The following is a 20,155-nucleotide window of genomic DNA, read 5'->3' on the forward strand; positions in this document are numbered from 1 at the left end:
CGAAATAAGCTACGTTCAAAAACGGACATTTTACACATTGTTTTTTTTTTTTTCATCTGTTTTGTTGTGTGTACAAAGAGCACCAACACAGACAAAATGATAATAATGCACCTGGCATTTTCCAGCATTCAGCAGAAGAACAGAGGAGAATCCAATAAACCTATATTAGTCCCACAAGAGGCTGATTCTGGCTTTACAGCAGCTAAGTGGACAGTTGCCTACAGGAATAATAATCACCACTGTATATAAAAGATACTTTATTTCCTCTCAGCACAATATACAGTAAATACCGCAGCAGTGTTCACTTTTAGTCATATGATTACGACCAACAAGCATGGTAATCAAATGACACGGGGACCATATGCTGACTAGCTGAGACTTGCACCAAGTAATGGAACACGCAGAACTCCTTCATCTTTTTTACATTGCTCTTCATCAAAGCGAACCCAAGGGACGACGAAGGTTATATGGTGGAACAGCAAATGGTGTGTGAACCGAATCAATCTATTTCCTCTCCTCAACGCAATTAATTCAACGTCGTGTAAATCTGTCGTCATATTTTCAAGCTTTTTTCCTCAGGAGTGCGTGTGCATTATATATATATTTATATATATATATGTAGCGAGAGATGTTTTTATATTTTGATGATCATTTGAAAAAGGTTCAAATTGTGTTGGAGGTGCATGAAAATAAGGGATTAGTAGATGATGCACACCATTGCTAGGGCATTTTTTTTCCGTCAAGTTAGCTAGCCTGTCCCTTTGAAGTTGTCTCAGTTCCCCGTCTAAAACATCCGTCCATCCATGCATCCATGTTCCATAGCCGCTTATCCTCATCATTTGACAAATTATTTATATGAATGTACATAGTGATCAATAAAAGTTGAAACCACCATGATGTGACCCTTTAGCACGAAATCAAACAGAAGCGAGATTTCCGTGAAGCCATGTGGAATACCAACACTGCTGTACATTATGCATATGATATTTATCACACATATTGTTTTTATTGCATTATTAAGATGTAAGAAATTGTGAAAAGATTGACATTTAATATGAAAGTGCCTTTTTGGGTTAGCTTTTCTTTGGTGTTTACATTTACCACAAAGTCCAAGTAATTTAGTTTGTATGTGTCCGACGGCAGGTCGGCGGAACCGCAAACCTAACACGGAGGGTGTGACCGACAACATTTATTTTTTCAGGCTCAGCCAATATCACCCCTCAGATTAGCGTGCGGGCCCCGTTGCCAATCGATCATCTGCCCGCTCTCAACCTGTGCTTGCGTTAGTTCAATGGCAACTGTCGGATTCAAATCAAGTGCAATTTATTTGTCTTACAAGTCCAGCAGACGCGTGGTAGCAACCCAACTTAATCAGAGTCAGAAACAGCGGGCCGAAAGCAGATCGATGCTTCATACTCCCTGTCTCACCGTTGCGGAGGAAGGGAAGGGAGGCAAAGCTGAATGATGAATTACTCCAGCACACGTTTGGTCAATGAGCGTGATCATTTTCAAGGTGCTGCATTTGTTACTTCATGTTGTGATTGTGTGTGATGTTGCTTATCTGGCATCTTTGGATCTATTCAAGAGTATTTTGTGATTCACGGGGAGGATTTGTCTTCCCCCAAGGAAAAGCAATCAAGCTTGGGTAACATTGCGATCTGTGGATTTGCTAGCATGTAATTAGCCAAAACTAAGAAACAACACAGGCAATTTCCATGTCAGCACCTGCGGATAATATGAGGACAGAGACGTGCAGCAGCTGTCGGTAAATTGCAAAATTTAAATAGTGGCGTGACTGATTGTTGAGCCGCCAGTTGAGGTGAACGTTTCCAAGCTGCTCTCAAAAGCGTCGTATGCGGCTGATGTTTGAAAGATGGTGGTGCTAAAGTTCACTCACTTAACTTTCCAAAGCGGTGTATAATGTGGGCCTAAGTATCGTAAATTTCCGACTATAAGCACCACTGGTATAAAAAAATGCTGCAGCAAAACCTGAGCAAAAAAAAAAAAAAAGTCAGAGATAACATTTTATTTTATTATTATATTATAATGAATAATGTAACAGAACATTATTATATTATATTTGATTGAACATTGCGCATAATTAGGATTTACAATTTTATATATAGTTTATATACAATTCGATATATAGATTTAATAACTTTTTTTTTTACTTTTTCAACACAGTTACTGATTGACACCTTTTCAGTTCTATTTCATAGATGTTGCATGAATTCAACCCTTGAACAGATAAGCACGTTTGTTTTACTGGTGGATTGTCCCACGGTGGCACGTTGAAAAAAAAACCCTGATAAAATAAATGCAGATAAGCCACACTGGACTATAAACCACAGGGTTCAAATCATAAGAAAAAAGCTGTGCCATATAGTCCAAAATTTACATCCTACATTAGTAAGCTTAAAGCTACACAAATGCTGCGATTTTAGCATTTAGCCGACACATATGATGGAATGTGTTTGTAAATAATATAATTTTGCAAATCAAAAATATTTCCTCCGCATCGGCAGTCGCATGATTCCATACTGAGCAGCAAGTCAGTGCATCCCGATGATGTTTTAAGCTGCATTCGAACAAAGATGAGCTCACCCCAATCTTTTCATATGCCGTGTTTTCATTCAAAGCATGAGCTCATTATCACATTTCAAATATTTAACTCAAATCAAGTGTCTAAGTCCTACTTCTCTTTCGAAGTTGCCAAATTTCACAAATACCGGATCAGGCCCAGCCTTGAAAGTAACTCAATATTTGAGAAAGTGATAATGTCCCCCACCCTTCATCAGGGATCAGATATTAGACACGTGGAAATGTAGCTGGAGGGGAATTTAATCTTCCAGAGATTGTTCTCCAACTATCATCTAACTCGCTTAGGGGGGGGTTCGAATGACGTGTGGTGGGGAATGAAGCCTCTGAATTAAATTGTGGCAGAACTTGTTATTTCCAGGCAAGTCTGTTCAACGCTGGGCTACTTCTAACGAATGGCTTCATCGCTACACCTGACATCGCTCATTGCCGTGCGTCTTGACGTGGATTTCGTTCCATGTGGAGCAATTTGTCACGACAGTCGGAAAACTGCAATTATAAGAGCCCGGGAAGAAACGTAAACATAGATGACCTTCATTTTGAGTTTCCTCTGCCATCCTGTGCATGTGTGGGATGAGCAAGTACAGTACCGAAAAAATAAAATAATACGCTCCGATCTAAAATACGTTAGCTTTTTAAGCTATGAATATGAGAATTAATAGTTTTCTGCTTGTGACTGGCAAGCAGTGAACTTTCTCACGCCCAGTTGGCCGGGATATTCTCCGGTTTCTCCGTGACCCTGCACAAAAAAAGCAGTAGAACGCTAATGAATGGATTTTCAGGGAATGGCTGCTCTGTGATTGGCCAGTATCTAATATATATGTATATATTTTTTTTAAATTGAGGTAGTCGAGAACTCGTTTCACCCTTAAAGTGTATGCATCCGGAAGACATAAGAAAATTCAAATCCTGAGCAAATATGCTAACTTGAGGGCCGATCCTACTCGGAGATCCGTTTGAATGAACGATGCTTGCGGCAAACATTCGGGGCGAAACTCGGCAGAGGAATTGAAGCAAAAAGACAAGACATTTGCAATGGCTCAATGAGAAGATCGCAGGGTGCACAGGCAGCCAATTGAGCTGTTGGTCCTGGCTTTTACATAAGATGCAAGAGGCAGAGGCTGTGCTTGCGCTTGCCTAAAATGGGTCACATACACGGCAGTGCATTTGTACTAAGTGACAGCCCTATTAATCATGGAAGGGGCACTGTTGGTGCCCATTGGCTTTGTTCAGCAGGTGATTTGTCCCTTTGGATGCGAAGGGGGGGGTGCCAATACCCCCCCATGTGTTCCCTGTTCTCCTGTCCCTCTGTGCCCTGATGGGTTCTGCTGCTGTGCCCTCCTGGTAACCGATTGGCCCCCTCCTTACTTTTAATGCTCTGTTGCCTCACTTTCTTTCCGTTTTCTCCTCTTCCTGCCCTTGGTACGTTTCCCTTTTTTCAAATTGGCAATCTCTTTTCCATCCAAAGACTCCCTTAGCCCTCTTAAAACATTTCACTTAATTCTTGTGGCATTGTGTTACAAATTATGGAAAGTCTTTTGATTTTTTTATGATATCATAAAATAATCAATGGGGGGTGGGAGCTGAAATTCCCAGCAGATGATTGAAACTTTCGAAATGCAACGATTCGGAAATTTCTATGCAGCCGGATGGGCGAGATTTTGTGGACAAAAATAATCATATTCCAAATTTTGTACCATATAAACCCATTATAATCACAATTTTCAAGAGACATTTTAATAGGATTTATTACATAGATTTCCCTGCGATTTTTCCATCATTCCGTTGAGCGGCGGTCAAACTATGTCAGCAAACCGAAAATTCTTTGTTGGCGTGTGTGTCACCTCAAGACAGTAGGTGGCAGTAGAGAGCAATTAATGGCTCTCTCTAAAGTGTCATCATCACGTCACTGACTACAAAGACAGACCAGACTGTTTTTCTTTTTTTTTGCAGGTGTTGATAAATTTAACCTACATATGTATGGCTAGAACTGATGCCACTGAAAAATTGGAACAAAAAAAAAAAATCAAATAAATTTGATTAATACGCCTTTAAAAGCATTTACTGAAATAGGAAAAAAAAATGCAATGTGTATAGTTCGCAAAGTGTGTGCACAAGGGTTAAATCAAATGCCGCTGAGTGTGTCTCATGTAGGAAATGTCAGATTGTCAAATAGCTTGTCTATATATATGAACAAAAAGAAGTCAGAGACTGTGAAGGCAACACTTCATCACCAAGCTCTAAGCATGGTGAGGTCCACCATTTGCTCTAGCTAAGCTGAGCTCCTTTGACGGGATGGATGGAGTTACAGAATTTATCTGCCCAAATCCGTGAAGTTTTGACAGCCATTCTTGACTGCTCATTATTTGCGTACAGATTGATGCATATTTTAACAGCCGAACATAAATCGCAAATGATCTCAGCATGCAATAAAAAGACCTTGGTCCATTAATGTCACACGTTAGGCCAGTGGTGTTAAGCCATTTTTCAAAGATATGTGATTTTTTTTCACAGCTAAGATCCCCATAGTCAGTGCAAAATATTTTCAAATGTTTGCTTGTGATTTGATAAACATTGGAACTACATTTCTTGGGGTATTTGTACGTGAATTTTACTCAGCAAATCCTGAGCAACTCCTCCGCCCAAAAAAAAAAAAAAGGAAAAATCAAGACATACAACACTTTGCAAAGAGCCTCTACAAAATCGTTTAGCAATAGGCTGTTTCGTGTTGCATTTAATTTGCTCTCAATTTGAAAAGAAAAATCAAAAGCTTTTAGCAATAACTAACACAAAATTGTTATAACAATTATCAGAGTTGCATTGTGAACCTAAATAAGAAGGCTGAACACCAGGTTTGTTGCAGCATGTACACAGAGACGCGTTAATAAACTTAACAATACCTAAGGTGCTTAAAATACATCTCTTCACTGTCATTGAAATGTCATTTCATTTTTTTCTGATGCCCGGTTAATCCTATTCACGGCGACTGCGCCTCAAGTCTTCTCGATAATACATTTCGTATCAAGCAGAAAGAACACTGGTCAGCCGACCTGGCTTAGTTCTATGAAAAATAAATGAATTAAAGACAATAGTGACACGGACGGTGCTTTGCTGTTGTAGTCCATCACTGAACTTCCCCAACATTCCAGGGATTAGTTCTTCATATTTAAGCAGAATTCAATGGCTGTTGAATTGGAGAAACCAGTCAATTATTTGTGGCACATCCAACACAAATGACCTATTGTGTTAAACCTTTGGGTATTTAACTGTATCAAAGGATAGCAATATTTTTTGACGGAATCAGAAAAAGCGCGGCCACAAGTAATCATAGGTTATGTTTGTTTTTTGTATTTCAGCAGAGCATCTTTGCATAAGATCTTAGAAGTAAATACGTGATAATACGCATAACATTGTGCTGCTTTACCGCCAGTGCCATTAACATTTAAACTACACTGAGACGCACAAAACAAAGACTGGCAGGTCGAGGAAAAAGAAGCGGAATAATGACTTAGTGTAGAAATTCCCAAAGTTCATTCCTGACGGGCAATCATAAGCACGAGAAGCTCATTTTTAGGGTGCTCAAGTACCCTTTAAGTGAATCCAAGCACCCCGAATATGGTCATTTTATATCAACCAAACGAACTTGGGTAAGGAGATGTCTTCATCCTGGGCCTTTTGAGAAAAAAATGACCTTATATTACATGCAAATGAGGGCCGCGACTCTATCAAGATCAACCCCCTGCCGTTAAAAAAAAAAAAAATCATATTTAATCGCCTATTAAGGACTGTAAGAAACCAAGAGTTGATTACACTGTCATTGTATGACATCTCAGCGTTAGCACTAAACGCTAATGACGTGATTTGTTCAAATGTAGTGAGACATTTTAAACTTCAGACAAAAACAGGTCAATCCATGCGATACACGATAACTGCAAATATTAAAATTACTTTGATATTTTACCTTATGACAAGAAAGGGTCTATCACGTCGCTTTGGTTTGTAATACCTAATCAAGACTTTTTTTTATGTGGAAAAAAAACACACTTTTCTAATGATTCAAAACTCAAAAGGGGAAAAAAGACATTGGTCATTCTGTTTGATTCAGAAATCATTGTCCATCAAATCATATTGATTCAAAATTTGCTTCAAACGGAAAATTGATTATAATCAACAAATATGTAATTATAATTATTTCTTTTTGAGAACAAGTATGGCACTTTATGTTGAGTATTTTTCGGTGGACAAATATTTATTTATAATTATTTCTTTTTAGAACGGCTCAGGCACTTTGTGTTGATTATTTTTTGTGGACAAATATTTATTAATGTATTTTTTTTTTTCACTGGTAAAGGAGTACCTGGCTGAAAAACATATTTCACAAGCGGTACGGTACTTGACTGAAAAAGGTTGAGAACCACTGTACTAAGAGAAAAAAGCAAACTCAAGTGGTTTATTACCATGCATTTTAGTTCTCTTTGGTTTTGTTTGCAAAATGAATCCAAATCCTACAACGGATTCAGACAATTTGAGGTGTGAAAGCCTCACATACTGCAAGGCCATCTAATACGCTATCAGGTCATGAAGCTTTTAAGAACACTCAAATCAATACTAATCAAATTCATTGGCATTCAACAAATCAAATTTGGGCAAAAATTGAATATGTGGAGTAAGTGGAGAACGGGTTGAGATACACCAACGAGGAAGATCTCCGGAGTCTCGGGTACGATTGATCATTTCCTATTGGATGCGACGTGCATTCCAGGCCATTGGAAATACCTGCCTCTTTACGCTTGTTAAGCGAGTCTTCCCTCATACTTTCAATCATTAGCCGTTGAATACTAAAAAGCCATCTCCTTGTTTTTCCTCTCCTTGAGTTGAATTCTGCAAAATGTCACTCACACAACACCCACAGGAAGTAACCAGCCCCCCCCCCCCCCCCCCCCCCCCCCCGCCCAGGTGCTATTTGCACTAATGGGCTACGTTTGTTTTGACACTTGAGTTACTTACTTTGTGTGAGAAAATAAAGGTGCAAACAAGGTTAATAGGAATTTTTGGCAACGATATTTGACCCAAGGGAGAAGAGCGCGATTGCTAGCCTCTAATAGACGCCTTGGTGTATCACGCTTATTAGCAATGTTTGTGTGTAAAATAATGACTTTTCCCCATCCAATCATCCTGCAAAATAGTCAAACGGCTGTTGCTTGCATTGAGCAAGTACAGTTTTTCTGCACGCTACATTAGCGGCGAGGGAGAAGGGCACAAATTGGATATACCTTCACACACTGAGCCTTCTATGAGCTGGTCGATGTTTTCTGTGCTAACTGGCCAAAAAGGCACCCTTGTGCATTCTTGAAACTATTTATATCTGACCGCTGACACTAATGACTCCTGTTAACAACAACCGTATGTCTAGTTGCCCTTTTAGCCTCGCTAGCTCATGGTGTTCTCGCCTGCTTCCTCTTCCAGCTTTTCAATGTTGTATCTCTGTTAGATACACTAATATACACTTGCGGTACAGTCGGTCAGAATAAATCATCTCCTGCAGCTGGGGTCTCTCTGGATGTAGCTCAACTTCCAACCCCTGATTTTATTTTTCTTGTTTGTCGACAGAAAACTTCAATTAGTTATTACAATTATTATAATCGCTAATATATACAATAAAATCTGGGTCGTTTGGGATAGTGACACATTATAAATCTTTTCAAAAGATACATAACACACACAGGGATAGCTATTTTGATATAAATACTAGGAATTTCAGATTCAAAAAGGGAAATATTATCCGATTTCTGTAGTGTGCATTGACGCAAATGTTTACGCTGGAGAACGATCATCAACAATTTTGGCAATTTTCTGACAAAGAGCAAAACCAGTGAATGAATCAAAATGGATTCATTTCAGTTTACAATGATGACATGCTCTTTAAGAAAAGCTTGGATTTTTTTTTCCTCACTTAAAAAATAAAAAAATCCAAGCTTTTCTTAAAGAACATGTGTTAATGGGTTAATACACAAAATAACTGATGGATTAATATATATTCAAAATGATAATTAGTTGCAGCCCAAGTGCAAGTTAATAGATTAAAAATAATACAATATTAGCCCATTTTGTAATTGGCTCATAGTTTTAAAGGACGTTTAAAGTCCCACTGTAATACAAATATAGGTTTTGTACACAGACAGGTGCTGATAGGTGCTAGACAAGAAGCATTCGTTTTATTTCCACACTTCTGATCTATTTAATGTGCGTCTGTATTGGGGTTGTTCAAATTGTCTTATATGTGCACTGACGGGGCTCAAAAAGCGTGATGATGCCGAGATGTTTGCAGAATCGCAGCAGGGGAAGATGACACCATTATTTGAAACAGCAAAACAAATGTGCTCCCGCAGTTTCTTTCCCTATTTTTTTTTTTTTATCTCGCTTTGAACATCTCTCTCCTCCTGCCATCCAGCCACATACTCTTTGAACGATCACGTTCCTTGGCATGAGAGTGCTATGTAATTAAGTCAGGGGAGCTGGAGCGTTTGCAACGTGCAGCCCCGCTTGCCGCCTTGTGCGGATGATTACTGCCATCTTCAGGGCGAAGCTAAAACTGTGGAGCATCAGGACGGAGAGACGAGGCATGCGGCACAGAAAGTCATAAACGCATTCATTTCCTGCTGTGAGGTATTCTTTTGGAAAATCAAAAGTCATTGCTTGAAGTAATGTATTCAGTAAAGGGGTAGCAGAACCTACGGCTACATTTCAAATGACTTTTTTTCTGCCAGAATAAAGCTTTTTTTCCAGCTTTCTTTTTAACAGGCTCATTTCTGGCCCGTTGATGATGCTGAATGGTGGCTAACTAAGTGGGACCATGAATCAGAACGACAACCTTCACTTTAAGACTCGGCCGCTTTACCACCTGAGCCAAGTCTCTCGGACGGGGTTTTTACCCATCTCAGAAGGCAACCGTGTCGCCGCTTGCGGAAGATGAAAATTACGCGACAGTTGTTAAGGGTTCAGTTAACGACCAATCCACATCGTGGTGTTGAGTTACAACCTATAACAGCCAATTTAGTCAATCCCAAGAGATTTTAATGAACAAACATTCACACTCACAGTGTCTGATTTTAAGTGCTGGGTTTACCAAACATTTAGGGATGTTAAAATTGACCCCGAAAAAATACAGATGCCATGGCAAATGGATGGATGAATATGGACAATGATTAAATTGATGGATGGATGGATGGACGGACGCATATGCCTAAAGACTGGATGAACGGATGGAAGCTTTATACAAAAAAAATGACGGTATTCTGTGTGTATCCCAACATGACTTTAATTAATACTTTGCAGTCGAGCAATAACCATTTGTTGGGAAAAGGTTCATTCTCCAGCTGCTCTGGAGGCAGGTGCATGGGTATTGCTCTAATTGTGTGTAGCAGGTAGCTTATAAAGACTAATTACACACTGAAGCAACATTGAAGGACTTTTATCTTGAAAACATGATGTAAAACTCTGTAATTACTGATAATGCGGATGTAATTGCATGCTGCTTTGTGGAACTGATTTTTAATAATGATTCAGCATGGATGTGAAATAAAGCCGCATAGGGGAGATGGTAGACTCCTTGTGGGATGTTTTAGCCTGCATGATGTTGGCGTGATCTTCAATAGATGGATTGTGATCCTGTTCTAGCCCAGTTCTTTTACAAGATTGCATTGTTTCACATTTGAAATTGGAAAAATAAAATTTTACGGCAATTTCCAGAAGTCTTTGAAAATTTTCTCTAAAAAAAAATGTTTATTTAATGTTTTTTTTTCATTTTGTGGAATGTAGTCCAACACTTAAGGTGACACCCAAAGGTTCCCGGGCAAGATCCGGAAGACGCATCTTCCTACTATGTTTCTCTCTTCATTTGTCTTATCGCTCCGACTCCTCATCTTTTTCGCCGCGTACTTCCTCCTTTGTCCCCATCAAAGCGGCATGCAATGATTTCGCCACCCTCCCTGCTTGGTTTGATATTCTCGCTCGTGTCTGCAATGCTCCATCAATCACGCTTTGATCCGCGCACCATCCAACGCCCCCCGAATTCATCATCTTGACCCACAACGTTTACTGCAGTCGGTATGTCCACTGGGGCACGGAGCAAAGACTTTTGTCTGACTCCTCAATAACAAACTAGTTACAAATTTCTGCAGTGACTTTCAAGACTTTACTTCTGCTTAGGACAGCGGTCTCAAACATAAGGCCCGTGGAGTGGATCGGGCCCGCAATGAGTTTTGAATAGGACGCAACCCATTAGTCATCTGTCCACAATCAATGGACAAAAAGTTGTCCTTTTACGAGCAATGCAACTTACAAGCGGAACATTACTTTATTTACAGCACAGCAGTTAGCACGCAGTACTTTCATATTCGACTCGTGTCTTCTTCTTGGTAAGTTTTCGACTTTATGTATGTCATTACTTGGTTGCGACCCGGAGTCCAAAATGAGACACTGCAGCACCATTTGTATTGTTTAATTTTCCTTTGAACTTCACTGTACTCCTTGAAAAGAGGGCATACAACCAAATATTTTGATTAGGGCTAGATATTCATTTATTTATTCTTAATTTATCTTATCTGTTTTATACAAGAAATGTATTTCATGAACAAATGGAAACTATAAAACACGTCCATTCTTTTCATGCAATAAGGAAAATGCCATTATTTAGGATATATAGGGGACCAAAAAGGAAATTTTACTTTATCTTTATTCTCTAATACAGTTTTCAACAAAAAATCAATTATTTTACTAAATCTTTATTTTCTAACATGTTTTTCAACAGTGTATTTATAGTTCACTACCGCTTTTTGTGGGGAATTGGGACCAGCCCTGCACGCATAACAAAAATATACATGTGACACGAATGGTTTTTAAGTTATATACCATAATTACAGACCATTTGAAAATAGAGTTTACCCCCTGAGCTAAATTGTTGACATCCCTGGCTTGGAATAACGGTTAGATTTTTATTTCTTTGCACTTAGACCTCTCCAGGCAGGCGTTGCAAATTTGCAACAATAATATAAGAGGCCCCTAGGAATTAATATTGATTGAGGCTTTTTTTGTTTTTTTTTTTTTTTTTTTAGAAGTTTCTGTCATGTAAAATAGTTGAAAGTCATGTAAAAAGTTGAAGCTAACAAACAACGGGTCTTGTTGCATCATAGACAGTAATATATTTAATATTTCAAATATGAATAGCATATTCAATAATGATAACAAATTAATTAATTTAGTTATTCAATTAGTTCCCATCGCCGATGAATCACGTTTATGTTATTGCAAAAGGATATCCACTACTTTTTGAACTAAATGTAATGTTTGTCCGCAGAAAATCAGGAGACATCTGCCTAACTGTCCTCCTCTCCGTCTTTTAATTCATCAAACGTTACTGCCCCCTGTCGGTTGCCACCGCAATTTCACCATCAACGCTGCTCCAGCGCCGGCTTCCTAATTCCCCTAAAATACGTTTACGAAGCAACAGAACGGGTTTCAGTAAAATACAGAATTAAACCCGGTGAGCACTTGTGATCCATTAAGAGACCACATGCTTGTTGTTTGTGCAACGTCACATTAAAAATGACACTAAAATTGCTTTGTAATCACACAGGGGTGAGCGTGACTGTCAATTTCATGGAGCGCGAGGCAGGGAATTAAAATGTATTCCAGGTCTGAAGCAAGTGGTGCATTGCTGCAACTCCAATCTTGGGGAAGGAGGGAGTTTAGAGGGCGTGTAGGTGCATTTAGGGGTGGGGGGGTGGGGGGCACACGGGAGGGGTTTCTGCAGAGAACTGTTGCTAGGAAACACTTGTAGCATCTCCTCTTTCCTTGAAATGCCACAACTAACCGAAATGTCAGTCCCATCCACTCAGGAGCTTGAAGAATGACGCTCGAGTTACTATTTAAGCATCTTCGCATCAAAAGGATTCCCATTGAGGATCGCTGCAAGGCTTTCTTCTGCAAACCGAAGTGCTCGTGATTCAGCTCGATCTGGCTGAATGGCTCTTCTTTTGCTTTTCTTCCTCTTCCTTCGGGGATGTTTACACCCTCTTGTCGTCTCACATTTAAGAGCCGCTAACCTTTCTTTCGACATCATTTATTAGTCCGCTCCCCAACTCCCTCTTCTTGTTTTCTAATTTAAAGCCATCTGGTCCACCTGGGTACTTCACCGCCCAGATATTTGATTACCAAATGTGTCTGATGAATTTCTAACCAAAATGCCCACACTGCATCATAATTCAAAGGAAATAAGGAAAAAAAAAAAAGCCTTGCACATCTCAAGAGTCTCAGTAAGCATGTGTGTATTTGTCCGTATCTAAATATCAGAAAAACTGTTTCATATTCTGGTTTCTTCAGAATTGCCACCCTTTGCTCTGCTTACTGCTTCATATACTCTTGGCATACTTTCGATGATATCAAGAAGTTGTCACCAATTCAAAATGAGATTTTAATCACACAATCGATTTCCAAGATGCAGTTGCTTTCTCCAACTCTAGGGCTACCAGAAGTGCTGTTATTATAGCTAGAAAGTAGACTACGCCATAAAGACGTTGCAAAATTTCTCATGCACAAAACGGAATACTCAATGAGGAGCGATGTTTAGTTGTTTTTTTTCTTTTCATTTCAACGAGATTAACAAAATCCTAAACGTTGACCAATTTTTAATAAAAAAAAAACTGTCTAAATCTTGGAGTTTAAGGTTTCGACAGAACCTTAAGCACAATACGGATTCACATTGATGGGACTCAGCAACCTGTCTGCATGATTTGCATGATAGTTCTGCCTGTGAAAACCGGGGAAAAAAAATCATATACCTAAGTCCTACATAAAAGAAAGTAAGAATCATATTTTATTTTTAACTGAAGTGATGACGGCATATGAAACAGGTGTAGTTCAGTAGCTCAAGGTAAAAAACAAAACAAAAAAAAACATGAGTCTACATGTAAAAAACAAAGCTGACAAGCTAGCAAACAAAACTAATATTTTGAGTCACATTTCACAATGCAAACCAATGGAAAAAAATATATATCTTCACACTGAAGTTATGGTTATATTTTATAGTGCAATGAAAATGAAAAAGCCACACAGAGTTTCTGCATCGTAATTTTCTGTATAACAATACACTGCCTTGAAATAGAAGCTTTTACAGCAAATATATCTCATAATGCTAATACAATATAGCATTTTTTTTTTTCAGTTATCCCGCAAAGAAAAATAGGCTGGGGTGCTCGTAAGTCATACAACAGTAAATATAAGAGCGCGTTCGAATGTTACACTTTGACTGCAAGCTCGGAGTAGTTTTCAGTGGAACAACAAGAACTCAATAAACAGCCCTTTTTCTAGCAACTAAATAAGTACCTTTACCACGGGCCAATATCAATATTGACAGAGGGTGGACGTCTCGTGGTCCACGTCTGCAGGCTCCACAGCAGCCTGTTTTTTTTTTCCATCTTCTGCTTTTTCTTTAACAGTTCCTGCTTTGTGTTTTGATCCACTCCGGCCTCTCAATAGGACGGGTACGTATAACTCAAATTCATCTCCTTGTCGATTTAAAGCAGATTTGACATGGCTAACATAGAACTAACTGTAAAAAATATGTTGTTTCTCTCTGTGCTACAGTTTTATTTTTTTTACATCTGGAAATGTTGTTGAGACTGTATCTCACTGTGACTCCTCTACTGTTATGCTGTAAGTACTATGCAAATAAATTATACACACTATTGTCGCATGGCTTGAAATGTATCATGTTGAGAAGATGCACATGTAAGTCAGTATATTATATATTTAACAATAGGCAGAAATAATCACTGAAGATTTATAAATAGAGGAACAATTGCTGTTTGCTCACAGAGGTCACCGTGAACTAAGCTCAATTAAGATCCATGTAAATACAAACCTTGGGGGAATTTGGCTCTTTTGCTAGAATGACTGTGTGCCAGCGCCAGTAGGGAAGATATTTAAAGCATGATTGGATGCTTAATGCATCATTTAATCATTGCATCTAAGTGCAAAGCTTAAGGCACACGCTGACTCCAGAGGTCTGCGGAATGACATGAAAATGAGACTTGTTAAGAGATGAAATGAGTCATGCCACACTGCGGACACAATTGTGCCTCGCAGTGGCATTGCAGAAAATGTCGGATGGAGTTGGAAAGGCAAGTCAATCATAATAGAAATTTATCTCCTTAAGCTTAAAAAAAAGGTAAAAAGGTTAACTGCGTTCACATATAAAATGTAGCATGACAAAAATATCATCATAGAATCAGTGTAAATGAAACTCCTTGATTTAACTCAGTAAGGTACTGAACCTGTATAGAAAGTTGTATAACAAAACAACCGCTTAAGCATTAATTTTCCATGGCCCGTCAAATGCTAATTGTGACTTCAAGTTTCAGGCTAAAATGCAAAATTTTTCAAGGTGTCTTCAACTTTTACAATTATTTTCGTTATCAATACCACTTCTGAACTTTTTTAGCTGTATTTGTGACGATCATACTTCAAATGTATTCAATCATAACAGCCCTTCCGACTAAAACCAGCGCCGTGACATTGAGAGACAGAAGTTCTCTCTAATTGAAAATAATTACTGCCACCTAGTGGGTTGGCATGCTTGTAATTGAATAAAACCACAATGTGCGGGATTTGTGTAGCAGTATTTTTTTTCAATAAACAAAGCCATGTGGATGGAGGTTTTTTTTTTTTTTATAAACACAAAGTGGGGGATAAGCGGATTTAAATAACAAGGGTAGATGAAGACAAGATTTGTAAAAACCTTGTTAAAATCTCACAAATCCCCAATGTGCCTTTTTGTACACCCAGGGATACACATTCCCCCAATTTGACAACCACTGATCTACATCAGCCCCTTATTCATCAATAAGCTGATTTAGTGAATCAAACAAATGTGTTTCGACCAATACCAGAGCAGAAACATGTAGCATCCACCTCACAAATCATTTTGGAGTACCAGAAATCCGACAATTTCAAGACGTTCTGCACAAAATGTTGCCTTTTCTCATTTCAGTCCACGCACAGGTTGAAAATTGCTTGGCCATGCCGCAGTCAGCCATCTTCCGACTGGCCGGCAGCCATTAAAAGTCTTCTGGAGATAAGCAGCTTCGTTCAATCACCGAGCCCTGCGTGTCCTCTTTTTCGGGCCGCCGTCATTGAAATATTTTCTGTGGCGCTGGGGTTAATGGAGTTAATGAAGAGCAAAGGCGCGTGTCTGAGCCGGGTAATTAGTATATGTCAGACTGAAGACACTCTATGAATAAGTGAATTAGCACTCGGTCGGTCCGTGTGGATGCGGTTCTTCAACAAGTGCGCTGCAGGAAGAGATTTAATGTGTAAAGGAGGAAGACTTCATCTGAACTTGTGTGTTCCTTGAAATTGCTTCATTAAAAGTCATTGGTGGGTGTCCGCGGATGTTGTTAAACTTCAGATATTGATCATTCGCATCAGGCTACTTTAAAGAATAATTGGAATTTTCTCCTTATCAGGGAGGTTGTGTTTGGTTCTGAGATATTTATACCGCTGAAATTCCCAGCCAAGGTGGCATTCTGAATCCTAATCCTAACTTTGCTTTCATATCTCCAGACGTCTTGTTAAGTTGTGCTTCAGAATATGACAAGAGGAAAGGTAAAGTAATTCAGAGGCCTCCCCAAAATGCTGACAGCACCATTAAAGCGATGAGAAATGAGGACAAAGCAGGTGACAGGAGACCTGAAGCTGTCACCCGAAGGACGAAGGTCAAAAAGGCGGGAAGTAGAAGAACAAATGACAACGGCTGCACCAGACTGGGAGGCATCTGCCAGCCGAAGCGATTCATCTGCCAAGGTCGATACCTGAGAGACAAGTGTTCGGGGCCCGAAACCAGGCTCTGTTGTATGCCAGGTGAGGCTGGTTACGCTTGAATGCGTCACGGACGAGAAAAGATCGCCCCACTTTAAGGTCTTCTTCATGTTAGTCCATTTGCAAGATGTGAAAAATATTCATACTTGACATATTTAAGATAAATATTAATAAATATTAACAAATATAAAGAAATCTAGGTAGGAGGTTTACAACGCTTTGCAAATACTCCATTCGCGTCTCCGTCACAGCGTTTGTGACTTTGAGGAAGCAGAGATCTCAGGCACTCCTACAAGACACGTGATTGGTTCCCGGCGTGACCAGGCGGAAGTAGATTATCTCCTGCCCTGCCCTCCTGTCATTTCTCAAAAAACAGCAAGATTGACTATAGTCTTTAATGTTTTTTTTTTTTTTTTTTTATTGTGTCTATAGTGAGACCTTGGAGTGTCCTATGCAGCGGTCACTACAACAACAGAGTGCGGAGCTGTGACATGCATGGCTGTGGGGTTTTCAACTCCAAGGGGTGATTAGCTCATTGTTTTTTTTGTTTTGTTTTTTGTTTTGTTTTGTTTTCAAGATCGAAAGATTCTTCATGCCTTAATCACACCTAGGGACAATTTAGAGTGTCCAATACACCTGCCATGCATGTTTATGGAGTGTGGGAGGAAGCCGGATTACCCGGAGAGAACCACTGCGAGCTCGGGGACAACATGCAAACTCCACACAGGCAGAATGGAGCAAGGTGGATTCGAACTTGGGTCCCTGAACCGTGAGGCAGACATGCTAACCACTGCTCCACCGAGCCGCTTAGCATTTAGCAAAATAGTTGTTTCATCTTCCAATTAGGTTGTTCTCAATTTAAAAAGAAAAATGCACTATTCTTGTTGCGGCTTAAAAAAAAAACCCTGTTAAATTAGTTTTGCCTAAGTGCCTTCACATGCCCCCAGGGTTACTCCAACCCCCATTTGTGAACCCCTGCCTTAGAACCTACCACAGTAAATTGAAGTTAAATAACTGATTAAAAAATTAATAATAAATGAATAAAACTTGGAACCGAAGAAGCCAATGTGGGACTTAAGTAATTTCACATCACTTAACAAAATTGCATAGTAGGCATTCTATGACTTAAGTGGAACTCTCTTTAAAAATACTATTTATGCATTCAACTTAAAATGAAAAAAAAAAAAAAAAAACTCATGTCAGTGTTTGTTCTTTCTCTTAGAGGCCTCAATAGGACAGTGGACTTGGTGTGTGCTGACTATGGTACAGTCAGCGCACCATTTTCAGGATCTCTGGCCGGTCCCGTGAGTCAGAAAGATGCGTCTGGTTTCCAGTATGATGGTATCAGACTTGTCAATGACGGTAAGGGGGACTACATACTTAACTTTATGACTGGATTGCGTGTAGTTAGCCTTTGGCATTTTCAATCATCTGCTAGTGGCAAAATGGCCACCCCAAGTATTGAATGAAAATGGGTGTTTTTCTGTTAATTTGATATTCCTCAAATGCAATTTTAAATAAGCAAAACCCCAGTCAAAATGTCCCAAGAATAATATTAGAATGTTAATTCTTTGGGGGGGAAAAAAAAGAATTACAAGATGTGTTAGTTAGCAGGATTGCACACACACAAACGCTCACACAAAGAAAACGTTTCTGAAATCTGTGAATAATTACACATGACCCCGGGTCATATCGACCCAGGATGCACTTACTATTCCAGAGAAACAAATGTAACCGAGAGGTATAAATCAAGCATTGCTTTTCTTACACCGTGAGTGAGTTTCCAATCAAAAAAAAAAAAAAAAATCATTAAATCACCAATGACTAAAACAAAATATTTGATTTCTATTGTGACTAAATACACCTCGGTGTATTATTATCGCTGTTCCTAGCAAACAAGTCTAACAGGATTGTGAAGTAAACTGTCATTTTTTTTTTTGCTGCTCTTAAGAAACAGCAAAATCTCGGGAAAGGGGTTTGAAGATGATATAAATGAACTGAAGTTTGCCTTTAACACTGCGGATGACCCTTCACACAAATGAATCTCTAACTAGGCCAAATGACGACCCTAGCGGGGTTTCGCCATTATACATCAAAACTCAATCACGCACCCACGCAAGCACGTGTGCGTCTGCATGTTTGCGTGAGCGTACCTGGAGCGCATCCTGAGAGAACATCATTAGTACCTTGGCCCCTAATTGAGTAGCATTATCACAAAAGCACGTCTTTGCAGTCGGCGCCTTTCATCTCTGGCTAAAGTGAAGACATGATTAAACATCACAGAGACGCATTACCTCACCCTGACAGCGACATTAATGCTAAACACATCATTAGCAGTCGGAGGTGATGGGGTTGAATTTAGCGCGGTGCTTTTTGCTTCTCCGATAACATTTCGCAAGAGTTCCTCGGCTTCAATTTGAGATTAGAAAATAGTTGGTTGATATGTGCCGTGTTATTTTCATGGTGATATAACGGTCAACAAATCTTTCTGACGGTTCATTTGACATTCTATAACCATCTGCTTCAATTCAAAGTATTATTTCTTGAACTGTCTCTCATCTAGGGCACTGTGTAAAGATCTTGAACATTCGACCTTTCCGCTACGCTGGCACGGTGACTCTGGGGGAGCCTTTGGGTTATGTGTTGCCCTTGCAGGAGCGCTTTGCTGGCATCACCTCGCATCTGAAGCTGCAAATGTGTGATGGCACTGACCCTTCACCCTTCATCTGAACTCTTCCACCATATTGCATAGACAATGCAGGCAAATTAAGGTAATGATGACCACTCGTTTTTTTTTTAATTCGCTGATTGCCAATATAAGAAATGTAACAGTTGTCCAATACAAGTGATGGCCGCAACCCCATTGATAAAACAAGAAATTAGAGCAAAGGGGGACTATTTGAAAGAAACCAGATAAAACATATTTTAAGTGTCCCCCCCCCCTTTTTTTTGTGAAGTACATAACCCTGCATGTGTTTCATTCATAGTTTTGATGAGAGTCTACAATTTAAATAGTCATTAAAATATACAAAAAACGCACTGAATAAGATAGTGAATTCAAACCTTCAACTTTCATTGTGTATATTAAAAATAATAATAAAAACAATCCTCTTATCTACAGGTTGTCTAAACATCGTCCTGGGAACTTGAGGATTCTGCTCAAGATCAGTGTCTAAAGTTGAATATTACAGTACAGTGCACTGCAGTTTATATTGGATGTCACATTTTTATATAAATCACCGTTACAGTTTAGCCTCATATCAATCATTGAAGTTTTTTTTTCCCATTGTAGTCTTGAGCGTCTCATCAGCTAAATTGCCACATGTACAGTAAAAACGTAATGACCCAAAACTGTCGACAGATGGTGCTGTTTTACAACAAGTCAGCGACTCCAATGTCATACGTCAATCGAACGAGACTCGATAATCGATCAAATTAGATATAGATAGATAGATAGATAGATAGAGATAGATAGATAGATAGATAGATAGATAGATAGATAGATAGATAGATAGATAGATAGATAGATAGATAGATAGATAGAGTGCGTGACGTCATTTCTCATACGTGGCGTCTACTAGATAGTGACGTCATTGTGGTGTTGATTTTTCCGACTCTGCATTGGAGGTTTGATCCCAAATAAACGCACCACCAATAGAAACTGTATGAATTCTTACTTGTG

General features: G+C 39.2%; 1 protein-coding gene across 1 annotated transcript; it reads left to right on the forward strand.

Moving 5' to 3' along the window:
- Positions 1 to 14,124: 14,124 nt before the first annotated feature.
- LOC148408625 (leukocyte cell-derived chemotaxin-2) lies at positions 14,125 to 19,923 on the forward strand. Its single transcript, XM_088440343.1, has 7 exons — positions 14,125 to 14,138; positions 14,242 to 14,310; positions 16,219 to 16,515; positions 16,906 to 16,996; positions 17,696 to 17,835; positions 19,037 to 19,244; positions 19,595 to 19,923. The coding sequence occupies exons 2-6, from the start codon at positions 14,265 to 14,267 to the stop codon at positions 19,201 to 19,203; spliced, it is 741 nt and encodes a 246-aa protein (XP_088296469.1). The 5' UTR covers positions 14,125 to 14,138; positions 14,242 to 14,264; the 3' UTR covers positions 19,204 to 19,244; positions 19,595 to 19,923.
- Positions 19,924 to 20,155: the final 232 nt, after the last annotated feature.

Source organism: Hippichthys cyanospilos, chromosome 18, assembly GCF_059441005.1.
Source record: "Hippichthys cyanospilos isolate Australia breed blue-spotted pipefish chromosome 18, RoL_Hcya_1.0, whole genome shotgun sequence".
Classification (NCBI taxonomy): domain Eukaryota; kingdom Metazoa; phylum Chordata; class Actinopteri; order Syngnathiformes; family Syngnathidae; genus Hippichthys; species Hippichthys cyanospilos.

What these genes read in the sequence shown, in the direction of transcription:
- LOC148408625 (XM_088440343.1), top strand. Translation starts at nt 14,265, where the DNA reads ATGTTGTTGAGACTGTATCTCACTGTGACTCCTCTACTGTTATGCT. An exon ending in GACTCCTCTACTGTTATGCT is followed by an intron (nt 14,311 to 16,218) that starts GTAAGTACTATG and finishes TCATATCTCCAG; the next exon opens with ACGTCTTGTTAAGTTGTGCT. An exon ending in GGGGTTTTCAACTCCAAGGG is followed by an intron (nt 16,997 to 17,695) that starts GTGATTAGCTCA and finishes TCTTTCTCTTAG; the next exon opens with AGGCCTCAATAGGACAGTGG.